General features: G+C 42.0%; 1 protein-coding gene across 1 annotated transcript in view; it reads left to right on the top strand.

Annotated features, from left to right (window-relative positions):
- Positions 1-12,361, top strand: part of LOC144890815 (uncharacterized) — a 40,064-nt gene extending 27,703 nt beyond the window's left edge. The window contains exons 4-6 of the mRNA XM_078772656.1: positions 3,278-3,395; positions 7,459-7,668; positions 11,721-12,361. Of these exons, the coding sequence (XP_078628782.1) occupies positions 3,278-3,395; positions 7,459-7,668; positions 11,721-11,839 (447 nt within the window). The 3' untranslated portion in view covers positions 11,840-12,361. The remainder of the gene's footprint in view (positions 1-3,277; positions 3,396-7,458; positions 7,669-11,720) is intronic.
- The last annotated feature ends 378 nt before the right edge of the window (positions 12,362-12,739 follow it).

Here is a 12,739-nt window from a genome sequence, read left to right as displayed (position 1 = left end):
ACCCCTTCAGTGCATAAACCAATTAACCTGTCCACTGCAGGGCATATAGAAATGAAGTTATTTTCTGCATATAATAATAATATAAGTTCAGTTCTATATAACAATTTCTGTTATCACCACTACCACTACAACTACCACTACTACAAGCTTTGTCTGGAATTTTGTGGACTAACAGACAAACAGACATACAGACAAGCTGGGATCAAAACATTACCTCCTTCCACCATTGAGTGTAGAGGTAAACATCATGGAAATTATATCATGCCCTAGATTTAATTCATGCTTACCCGTGTATTTGCTTCACTGGTTCACAAGGTCTTTTGCATACATGTAATTCAGACTCTCGTCTTCATTGCTGACCACACAATGTTCGCAACATATTAATGTACATTTGTGCCAAATTTGGTGCTTGTATCACAAAATGCACAATTCTTTTGAATATTTGGGCTAAGCCGCCCCACTATATCGGCCGGCCTCGAAGACCGAAATTGTGACGGTGTCACCCGAAAAATTTGAAATTACGAAATTTGAAAAAATTTGAAAAAAAAAATTACGGAATTTCAAGTGGCCCAATATCTGAAAATGTTCGCAACATATTAATGTACATTTGTGCCAAATTTGGTGCTTGTATCACAAAATGCACAACAGGTTTGCTATGCTGCTACACTACAAGGCATGGTTGGCGATCACAACCATGCCTTTTGAATTTGACAAACACATGCACACCTTAGTAACCGTAGATAAGGCGTAATCCGGCCAGTGAGATTTGGATAATGTTATCCAGTTAATGTTATCCTGAGGATAAAGTTAGCCAGAAAATCACCACTTTAACCAGAAGATAAAGTTATCCAGCAAATCACCACTTTATTCAGTGGGTTAAGTTTTCCAATAAATCACTTTATCCTGTGGATAAAGTTATCCAGTAAATCACCACTTTATTCAGTGCATAAAGTTGTAGAGAAAATCACCACTTCATCCACGGAATAAAGTTATCCAGAAAATCACCACTTTATTCGAGGGATAATGTTATCCAGAAAATCACTACTTTATTCTAGGGATAATGTTATCCAGTAAATCACCACTTTATCCTTTGGATAAAGTTAGCCAGAAAATCACCACTTTAACCAGCAGATAAAGTTATCCAGCAAATCACCGCTTTATTCAGAGCACAAAGTTGTCCAGAAAATCACCACTTCATCCACGGAATAAAGTTATCCAGAAAATCACCACTTTATTCGAGGGATAATGTTATCCAGAAAATCACCACTTTATTCGAGGGATAATGTTATCCAGAAAATCACCACTTCATCCACGGAATAAAGGTTATCCAGAAAATCACCACTTTATTCGAGGGATAATGTTATCCAGAAAATCACCACTTTATTCGGTGCATAAAGTTGTCCAGAAAATCACCACTTCATCCACGGAATAAAGTTATCCAGAAAATCACCACTTTATTAGAGGGATAATGTTATCCAGAAAATCACTACTTTATTCCGTGAATGAAGTTATCCAGAAAATTATTACTTTATGCTGCGGATACAGTTATCCAGAAAATTACCAATTTATTCTGTGGACAAAGTTATCCAGAAAATCACCATTTTATTCTGTGGATAAAGTTATCCAGAAAATCACCACTTTATCCAGGAGATAAAGTTATCCAGAAAATCACCACTTTATCCTGCGGGTAAAGTTATCCACAAAATCACCACTTTATTCAGTGGATAAAGTTATCCAGAAAATCACCACTTTAACCAGAAGATAAAGTTATCCTGTAAATCATCACTTTAACCAGCAGATAAAGTTATCCAGCAAATCACCACATTATTCAGTGGTGTTGGGATAACGGCTAGGGTGCCAGCTTAGGATCCTAGGATCCTGGGTTCGAATCCCGTTTGATCGCTGAATTAACGCCAGGGGGGTTGACTCAGCCTGTCATCCTTCCGAGGTCGGCTAATTGAGTACCAGTTCACTGGTAATTCCCTGTTTGTCGTAAAAGGCAACAAAAAGGGTTGGCGGCAGGAAGGGCATCCGGCCGTAAAACATTGCTTTAAAAAGGGGACCAAAAAACAACAACAACCATGGTGCCCGAAAAAGGCCAACCCCTGCCTTGCGGGGAAAAATGGCCTCTAAATGGTGGTTTATTCAGTGGATAAAGTTGTCCAATAAATCAACAATTTATCCTGTGGATAAAGTTACCCAGTAAATCACCACTTTATTCAGTGCATAAAGTTGTCCAGAAAATCACCACTTCATCCACGGAATAATGTTATGCAGAAAATCACTACTTTATTCCGTGGATTGTGTTATCCAGAAAATTATCACTTTATGCTGCGGATAAAGTTATCCAGGAAATTACCAATTTATTCTGCGGACAAAGTTATCCAGAAAATCACCATTTTATTCTGTGGATAAAGTTATCCAGAAAATCACCACTTTATCCAGCAGATAAAGTTATCCACAAAATCACCACTTTATTCAGCGGATGAAGTTATCCAGAAAATCACCACTTTATCCTGCGGGTAAAGTTATCCACAAAATCACCACTTTATCCTGCGGATACAGTTATCCAGAAAGTCACCACTTTATCCTGGGGATAAAGTTATCCATTAAATCACTACTTTATCCTGTGGATAAAGTTATCCAGAAAATCACCACTTTATCCTGCGGGTAAAGTTATCCACAAAATCACCACTTTATCCTGTGGATAAAGTTATCCAGGCTTTGAGCAACATAAATTAACCAGAGGATCATTTTATCTACCGGATAGGTAATTTATCCATGGGATAGCGCTTATCCGAGCTTCGAGCAATGGGGGCAGATCAGGTGGGGCAGACAGATTATCAGGGTTTTTAGCAACAATCCAATCATGAAGGCGCAATTCTCATGAGATAATCTTGACTTCCTAAAGATTTGAAGATTAGAATCTAAATCCTTAATACTGTTGCCCTTAGCCTTATTTGAAACTACAGTGCAGTCTCCTCACCAATATTTTTCCGCTGTGTTTTATACATTATGAGGATAAACATTGTTTTTGTTAAGGAAAGGGATGCAGAGGGGGCGGTGGTAGCCTGGGAGGCTAGTGGCGGGTCATAACTTTGCATTCACTCTTTATCAGTGCAATGGGGTGCCCACAACAAGTCTAGAAGAACTCCTTGGCTAAGAACAGTACAGGTCACCCACAAATCCTTTTTCGAGAGGGGTTTGGAAACGTGTTTGTAACTGACACCTCTCCGTCTGGTGTGCCAATGTACTTTTGTGTGTTATTCATCGACAGCCTGAAAACAATCGCAGCCTGTTTATCACTCTGAAGAATTTGGAGCGAGCCAAGCTTGGACCGTCCAACACCACCTCACTGTGGCACTCCAAACCTCCAGCAAATCCCTATGATCTGGGTAGGAATGACAACAGTTAGGGTCCAGAGAAAATTTAGATTCTATAACAGAATTTGACAGTGGAGTTGAAACTAACGATACTTTATGTTCTTAAGAAGTTCCAGCAGAAGTGCCACATCTGGGAACATGTAGTCCCTCATAGAAAATGTTTGTTTTTTTGTATACATGATGGAGGCTCATAAAAGAGCTAGTACAAATACACAGAATGTGTCAGCACATACCAGAACAAAAGGAACAGCAGAGAGAGAAAGAGAGAGAGGAAACTTCAAAACAGAGGGAGGTGGACAAACAATTCGTATGGGGCGGAATGGGGGAGTAAGAGAGGATGCACGGGGTGGACAAGATGGATACAGATGGAAACTCTCAGGAGGGAAAACTGAAAATCTGAAAGGAGGACAGATTAGGGTAGGGTGGGGAGGTTAACGGGTGTAGGAAAGATAATGGTTTTGGATTGGGGACGATCTGAGATGGTGATGAAGAGCTGTATTGAAGACTTGGAGGGAAGAATGAGATTGAAGGTGACGTGGAAGTTGATTCTATAAGCGGGGAAAAAAAAGAAGAACAAATGAGTGGAGGTGAGCAGTGATCCTGGATTTAGGTGGTTTTGCCAGAAGGGAGTTGATGGCAGAGTGTGTGTGCCCTGCAGAATCCTGGCAGGGGGTTGGGGGGGGGGGGGGGAAGGTATGGGGGGACAAAGCATAGAAAGAGCAGAGGGTGCAAGACCAGAGAGGAGGTGGTGGAAAACAGAGAGACCACCGACCTGTCTGCAATGGTGAAGTGATATGCCAATAGCCCCAGCTTCATTGCGGGAAATTTAATTAATTTTGAAGGCCTTGGTTTCCACAGGATCAATCTGAGGTAGATGTGAGGCAGGGGAGCCAGCTCAGATGGGAGAGAAGTGCTCCATTAAGCTGTGGATGAAAGCCTTGTAGGTGGATATAAGTTAAGGAGTGCCAAGGAAAGATGATGTAGTTTATACGATGGAGGATGCCCAGTCATTGGCTGGCTTTGGAGGCCAACTTTGAAATGTGGTTTCCCCAAGAAATATCATGGCCGGTAGTGAGACCTTGGAGTTTCAATGACTGAATATCCTCAAGAACTTTGTTGAGAAAGTAGATAGGAGGGTTTGCCAGATGGTACTTTTGGAGAGAGATCATGAGAGTGTGAGATTTGTCAGGATTGAAAGATATTATCCAAGTGTTTGACCAGCTTGTGATTTTGTCAAGATCTGAATAGAGGGAGGGGCTGCTGCAGAGAACTGCCGATCTGAAGGATGAGGGATGTCACAGCAGAGGATGGAGTCATCAGCAAATAGATAAAGGGGATTTTCCAGAGTCAGAGAGATCATTGATGATGATCAGGAATAGGACTGGGCCCAGAACACGACCATGGGGTACTCCAGCCTTGACTGGGTGAGGAGATGCAAGGACTCCATTGAGAGTCACACATTGGTTATGAGAGTAGAGGAAGTCAGTAAGCCATGTGTAGAATTGGCCTTGGATACCATAGGCAGATAGTTTGGAGAGTAAGGCAAAATGCCAGATTGATTCAAAAGCACAAGATATGTCTAGAGAGAGAGGACCCTGATCTTGCAGGTCTCATATTGAGGTCTTCAATCTATTTTTGGTGAGTTTAAGCTGCATGTCAAAGGTAGAGATTGGGTAAGAGATCATGATTCATGGATTCATTCATGGACTTCTTTATCATTCCTGAGATCCTGTTATTTAGTCATTTTCTTGATTTCTGCATTGTTTAGGCCAAAATCGCTGGGTACTGGCACCACAATTGGCAATGCCATCTTTTTTTTTTCTTTTCTTTTTTACCGAAGTATAAGTTTGGTCACAATGCTTTGCTTTCTATGTTCACGCTCGATGGGATCATTAGGTCGTACGTGAGCATTACTTCTTTGTTTTCAGTGATTCCTTTAGGTTAATGTCCTTGATCTTCTCTATCCTCTTCCAAACCTCATGCTTTTCACCAACTGCCTTCTCTACTTCCTCTGTCCACCATACTTGTTTTCTATCTGGCGACGACGCACCCTATCCTGACATCCTTCCACACAACACTTCTGCAATTCCCCTAAACGCCTCTCCGTACTTCTTCCACTCCTTCTCCAAACCTTCTGCTTCTTTGCTAACTTGCTCATACCTGGCCTTCATCATCTCCTTGTACTCTTCTGCCTTGTTTCCCCTACACACACCCCACCTAATAACCTTACAATGCCTGCGCTTCACCTCCATCCTTTACTTCATCCTCACCACAAACACCACAGGCTTGTGCTGGGTGGTAACACGCTCTCCCACCATTGCCTTGCAATCCTTAACCCTCCACATCTGACGCTTCCTTACCACCACCAAATCCAATTCTATTATGTGCTGTCCACTCCGAAAGTTACTCTTGTGGCTTCACCACTTTTGAAAGAGTCTAACTTGGAATCAAACCAAGACTGGACAACTCAAACATGAGCACACAACCTTTGAGCTATCCTGACAGCCCATTTAGAAAATTAGAGACATGAAAATTATACATGAAAATCTCCTTGTAAGACTTTATCACCACTTTATCTTGTGGATAAAGTTATCCAGAAAATCACCACTTTATTCAGAGAATAAAGTTATCCAGAAATCACCACTTTATCCAGGGGATAAAGGTATCCAGAAAATCAGCACTTTATCCTGCGGATAAAGTTATCCAGAAAATCACCACTTTATCCTGCAGATAAAGTTATCCAGAAAATCACCACTTTATCCAGGGGATAAAGGTATCCAGAAAATCACCACTTTATCCTGTGGATAAAGTTATCCAGAAAATCACCACTTTATCCTGTGAATAAAGTTATCCAGAAAACCACCACTTTATCCAGGAGATAAAGGTATCCAGAAAATCACCACTTTCTCCTGCGGATAAAGTTATCCAGAAAATCACCACTTTATCCAGCAGATAAAGGTATCCAGAAAATCACCACTTTATCTTGTGGATAAAGTTATCCAGAAAATCACCACTTGATCCTTCTGATAAAGTTATCCAGAAAATCACCACTTTATTCAGAGAATAAAGTTATCCAGAAAATCACCACTTTATTCAGGGAATAAAGTTATCCAGAAATGACCACTTTATCCAGGGGATAAAGTTATCCAGAAAATCACCACTTTATTCAGAGAATAAAGGTATCCAGAAAATCACCACTTTATCCTGAGGATAAAGTTATCCAGAAAATCACCACTTTATCCTGCGGATAAAGTTATCCAGAAAATCACCACTTTATCCAGCAGATAAAGGTATCCAGAAAATCACCACTTTATCCTGCAGATAAAGGTATCCAGAAAATCACCACTTTATCCTGCAGATAAAGTTATCCAGAAAATCAACACTTTATTCAGAGAATAAAGTTATCCAGAAAATCACCACTTTATTCAGAGAATAAAGTTATCCAGAAATCACCACTTTATCCAGGGGATAAAGTTATCCAGAAAATCACCACTTTATCCTGTGGATAAAGTTATCCAGAAAATCACCACTTTATTCAGAGAATAAAGGTATCCAGAAAATCACCACTTTATCCTGAGGATAAAGTTATCCAGAAAATCACCACTTTATCCTGCGGATAAAGTTATCCAGAAAATCACCACTTTATCCAGCAGATAAAGGTATCCAGAAAATCACCACTTTATCCTGCAGATAAAGGTATCCAGAAAACCACCACTTTATCCTGCAGATAAAGTTATCCAGAAAATCAACACTTTATTCAGAGAATAAAGTTATCCAGAAAATCACCACTTTATTCAGAGAATAAAGTTATCCAGAAATCACCACTTTATCCAGGGGATAAAGTTATCCAGAAAATCACCACTTTATCCTGTGGATAAAGTTATCCAGAAAATCACCACTTTATCCTGCAGATAAAGTTATCCAGAAAATCAACACTTTATTCAGCGGATAAAGTTATCCAGAAAATCACCACTTTATCCTGCAGACAAAGTTATCCAGAAAAGGGTGGGGTGGGTTAACATTGTGTGGGGTGTTAATGATAGAGTTAACATTGTGTGCTTTCATGTTCCTCTAGAGCTTGAAGACGCGTACTGTGCACCTAGATCTCCATCAACGTCCAATGATGCGCCTTACGCAACCATCTATGATCCCCTGGGACACCTGGGTCCATTGTCTACCACACATGCAACTGCTCCATGTGTCCTGGAAGCCGGCTATGTGGACATGAGGTCTCCTGTGATTTCTGAACCGCCATATGCTGAGATCTCCAACAATCGCATTCCTGGTATGTAGGATCAAAATATGGGATGCATTGCAGAAGGACATTGAGCACACTTTGCTTTCCAGGATTGGCAAATAAGTCTAGTTGTGTATTGAGAATATCCAAAAAAACCATTGGATAACTAGAACGGTACGTGATAGAGCGAATACCTCCGCCAGGCTGAACAGTTTATGTTTTGTATCCACTGATAGGCCGGATCTGGATTCGGACCTGAACCAAAATCTAATCGGCCTGTTCTTGTCACCTAACCAACTCGTCCACCAAGTTTAGTCATAACTCCTCCATAACTATTTTTGAATATCATGTTATATATCGCTTTTCGCCCGATCTCTCAATGGTGAAGAATCACTTAAAAATTAAATAATTATCGTATCCGAATCCATGTTTCGATCTTCACCAAAATCGAATTGATTAGTCGTTGTCAGACACCCAACCGGTCCACCACCTTTCGTCTGAATCCATCCACAACCTTTTGAGATGTCCTGCTATATATCCTTTTTGGCCCTATCTCCCAATGGTGAAGAATCACTTAAAAAATTATACTAACCGAATCCGGATCTTCACCAAAATCTAATCATTTCGTCGTTGTCACATACACTACATCTCTGCAAAATTTCGTTTGAATCCGTCCACAACTTGTTGAGATATCTTGTTCACAAGCAGACAAACAGACAGACAAGCAGACAGACAGGGTGAAAACATAACCTCCATCTACCTTTGGTGGTGGAGGTAAAGATAGAGATGGAGGCTATTTGGCCCATCATTCTTCCTTTACTATTCACCTTCTATTCTTCTTCATATATGGGTTATGATTTTGAATCAAATGCCTTTTCAAACCCGTGAACCGTGCAACTCAGATATCGCTACCAGCCTCTTTCTCCATCATGAGGCCAGATGGCATCAGTCAGTGCCGATGATCTCAAACCCTGCTCTGCAGTTCATGCTCCCCCTCTATTTGCCCTAATTGGTCTGCCCTTCTTTGGCTACTTCTCATCTGCATAGAAGTCAGCAAACATCGACTCCTCTGCATAGAACTGCCAAAATCTAGACTCTCTGCTCACCTTCACTCTTTCATTCCTCTTTTCTCCCGCCTCTGGAAAAAAACTTCCTCACTCTCTTCAATCCCACTCTTCCCTCCAGGTCTTTAAAACAGCTGTTCACCACCATCTCTTATCTTCCCCCATCCAAAACCTTGATCTTTTCTCCCCCAGTTAATTCACCCCAGATCCACTTTTTTGAAATACCGACTTCTTTCCTGGAAGTCCTAGCAGTGTCCATGTGTTTTTTTTTTAACCTCTCCCACCCCCCCCTCTCTTCCCATGCCCCCACCCCCCAAGCCCTCTCCCTCCTACAGATCTCCCGATGTCCCTACTCTCCATCTTGTCTCCCACTCCTTTTATCATATGTTTTCTGTTTTATGTGTTAGTTTGTATTTTTGTGATCAATGTTAGCTCTTACACGAGCCTCGATCTTGTATCCAAAAAAAAAAGTAACAACTAGAACACCACTCAGTAGAGCGCATACTCCCGCCATGGGTGGCCGCTGCTGAGCCCCATCTTCCAATGGTAAAAAAATCCTTCAAAAAATTCCTGGATCCGGAATAATATCCTGAGTTTCACCAAAAACTAATCAATTCTTCCTTATCATAAGGGCAATCATCCCACCAACTTTCATCCAAATCCGTTCAGAACTTTTCCAGATATCTTGTTCACAAACACACGAACACACGAACACACACACGGATGGACACTATCGAATGCATTACTCCCTGGCGGGAGTAATAATAAACATCACTCCCTTCCAAAATAGGGGTACAAAAACAGACCCTACCAACTATAGGCCAGTGATCGCTTGTCTCCAATTGCATGCAATGTCATGGAATCCATAATTGCTTCCGATAATAAGTCTGTTCTGGTTTCAAACCGTCTGATTTCCAACCATCAGTTTGGATTCAGTCCCAGCCACTCAACTCTGACATGCTTCTGCTTCTCTCAGCAATGGATGGAGGTCCTCAATCTCTACAATAGGTTAGGACCGTCTTCTTGGAGATATCTCAGGCATTCGACTGTTTGGGATCCTGCTTTGCTTGCCAACCTCTCTGCCACCTGGCCATCAGGTGAACGTCGAAATGTGGCCACAAATGATCTTCGTTCCCATCCCTTGGATCTACATGTTGTGGGACATTTTTCGTTAGATTAGTTGATATCCTTTGATACGTGAAGCGTGATTCATCACTCCAGAGAACGTCTTTCTACTGCTCCAGAGTCCAATGGCGGCGAGCTTTACACCACACCAGCCGACGCTTGGCATTGCGCATGGTGATCTTAGGCTTGTGTGTGGCTGCTCAATCATGGAAATCCATTTCATGAAGCTCCCGACGAACAGTTGTTGTGCTGACGTTGCTTCCAGAGGCAGTTTGTAACTCGGTGGTGAGTGTTGCACCCGAGGACAATAAAAAAAGTTCTCCATGAGATGCCTTGCCAAATAACGTCACCATGAGTTTTGATTGGGCATAGTGCCATCAAAAATGGTGTTGTTCATGCCTATGGCCATGTTTGTCCTTTTATATTCCTGGAACCAAGGATCCTAGGATTTTTGTCAATTTTTGTCACCTCAAATTTTTGTCAAAGCCCCACTGCACTTCTTTGTATTGATCCTCGCATTTTGTTGGTGTCATTTTCACATATTACCACATGGCGGGAACTTTTACACATTCTGTTCGACAAAACGAGCTGTCATACCATGTTCACAATTTCTCAGGTTTACATGTATGTACTGTGACAGACGTCACTCCAAAGACTCCAAAGAGGTTGTGGGCACGTCTTAAAAGACCATAAGAGCCAGTCAGCCCAGAACTTCCCACCGGACCCATGCTCAGTGTCGTGCTACCGTCCAAGGAAGACCGAGAACGAGTGAGTATCGTGCCGATGCCGATAATCACGCAAAAGATTACATTGTTGGCCAAGCGAAATCAATTGTTGCGTAACTGTTTCCAGCGATCTAAAAGCCCGATGGAATCTGGACAATAAACCAAAAAGCTGCGTTACATCGTCATCACAATAGACTGAACAACAGCGAGAATTTCAATGCATGTGCCCTCCTGATGTGATATTTTCAAAGCCCAAAAAGGGTATAACTCTGTGAAAGATTGACCAAACTCCCTGAAACTTGAACATGTTATGTAACTTATCATAGTAAAGCCATGTACCAGGTTTCAGTTCAATATGTTAAAGGGTATGGGAAAAAAAGTCTGAAAACCCACAGGTGGGACGGACTGATGGGCAGACTGACAGACCCACATGTCATGTGACCCACTAAAGGAGTGTGTTTGAGATACCTCGTAAAATAATGCAAGAAACACAGGTTGAGCCTGGGTAGTTGAGCCTGGGTTGTCGAGCCTGGGTTTTCAAGCCTGGGTTGTCGAGCCTGGGTTTGAATCTTGGCTCAGCTGTAAACTTGGTTTGAATCTTGGCCTTCATCCCAGTGTTTCACAGGCAGAGTGATTCATCAATGTGTGTGCCGTCCATTGGATGGACATTAAACTGGGTGTTGCTTAAATATCCCATGGCGTCTTTCACGAAGAGTAGGCAAGGTATCACCAGCACCATGGCCAAATTCCAAATACCTGCTTTAACCTGCAGGTGGCACTGCATCAGTGGCACAGCCACACCCTCAGCAAATGATATTATTCACAGCCATGCACCACATCCCAAAGAAGAAGAAGAAGATGACATAGCTCCAAAAATAATTCAGCCAGAGTTGTGGATTTTGATTCTGACATTTAACCACTGATTTTTTTTTACATCAGTATTGATCATGTGATCGACCAACCGGGCCTAGATACCTATTCATTCCGAGATACCTATTCATTTTTTTTGTGTGCATATTGGTCAATAATGCCCAAAATGTCGCACGTAACCACAATGCCCTGATGTATGGCGTCCTTCAGTAATGACGTGTCTACAGACTACACTAATTTCAAACTTTTCATTTAAGAATGTAGCAAACTACATAATGACCTTCCTCTCCTCTTCCCTCCCTCCCCCTTCCAACAGGCAAGCAGACTCAAGACCTTTACGATGCCCCACCAAACAGTCACATCTCTTGGTTCCATAGACCTCCAATTAGAGGTTGTCTACCATGGCTGCCCCAAATACCATGTGACCAAAAATAATATCAGATATCTTTATCATGAGCCCTCATGGCTTGTAACTGCAGGTACAGGTAGTCAGGTGTTCGGTTCTTCATTTACTAATCTAACCATGAATGAGTAATCCATGTGCAAGATGGCGGCAGGTTGGATGACCCAATGGACATGCAAGATGTTTTAATCATCTGTTGCAGTTACCTGGTACTGGTATTACATTTCAGTCATTTTAACTTATATATTGTGGTTTCGAGAGTAATGTATAAAGCAAGTAAGTACCTTGTCTAGTGTGTAACCCTTGTACTTTGCATTTTTACTGTATTTGTTTAATCAAGGTGAGGACATAAACTTTGCATTTCCAGGTGTACTCGTATGACATATGTTGGCTTTTAATGACTTGTTGTATTTTGGGTTTACTTAAGGGCTTAATATGAAGTGCAGGGTTTGATGGTGTAGTGGTTGGCCAGTGAACCAATATCCGATTGAAAGCAATATTGATCATGACATCCTGTTGCTGTTGAATTGTCAATAAAAACCAGCTGTCTCATTGATGATCTTCAGGCATAGGTATCCCGCTCTACATGCGGCTTCAGTCCACCTTTGTGTTTGACTCTTGGGTGCCCCCAAGGCATCGCAAGGCACCAATAAATTAGCCCGTGTCACTCACATTTGAAGCCTGGTGTTGGCTTAGCGATTAAGGTGCCGGCCTGGGATCCTGGGTTCAGCGGTTAGGGTGCCAGCTTGGGATCCTAGGAGACTGGGTTCAGCGGTTAGGGCGCCGGCTTGGGATTCTAGGATCCTGGGTTCAGCGGTTAGGGTGCCGGCTTGGGATCCTAGGATCCTGGGTTCAGTGGTTAGGGTGCCGGCTTGGGATCCTAGGATCCTGGGTTCAGCGGTTAGGGTTCCGGCTTGGGATCCTAGGATCCT

This window comes from Myxine glutinosa, chromosome 2, assembly GCF_964187855.1.
Source record: "Myxine glutinosa chromosome 2, kmMyxGlut1.1, whole genome shotgun sequence".
NCBI lineage: Eukaryota > Metazoa > Chordata > Myxini > Myxiniformes > Myxinidae > Myxine > Myxine glutinosa.
This window is presented reverse-complemented; position numbering and strand designations above follow the sequence as displayed.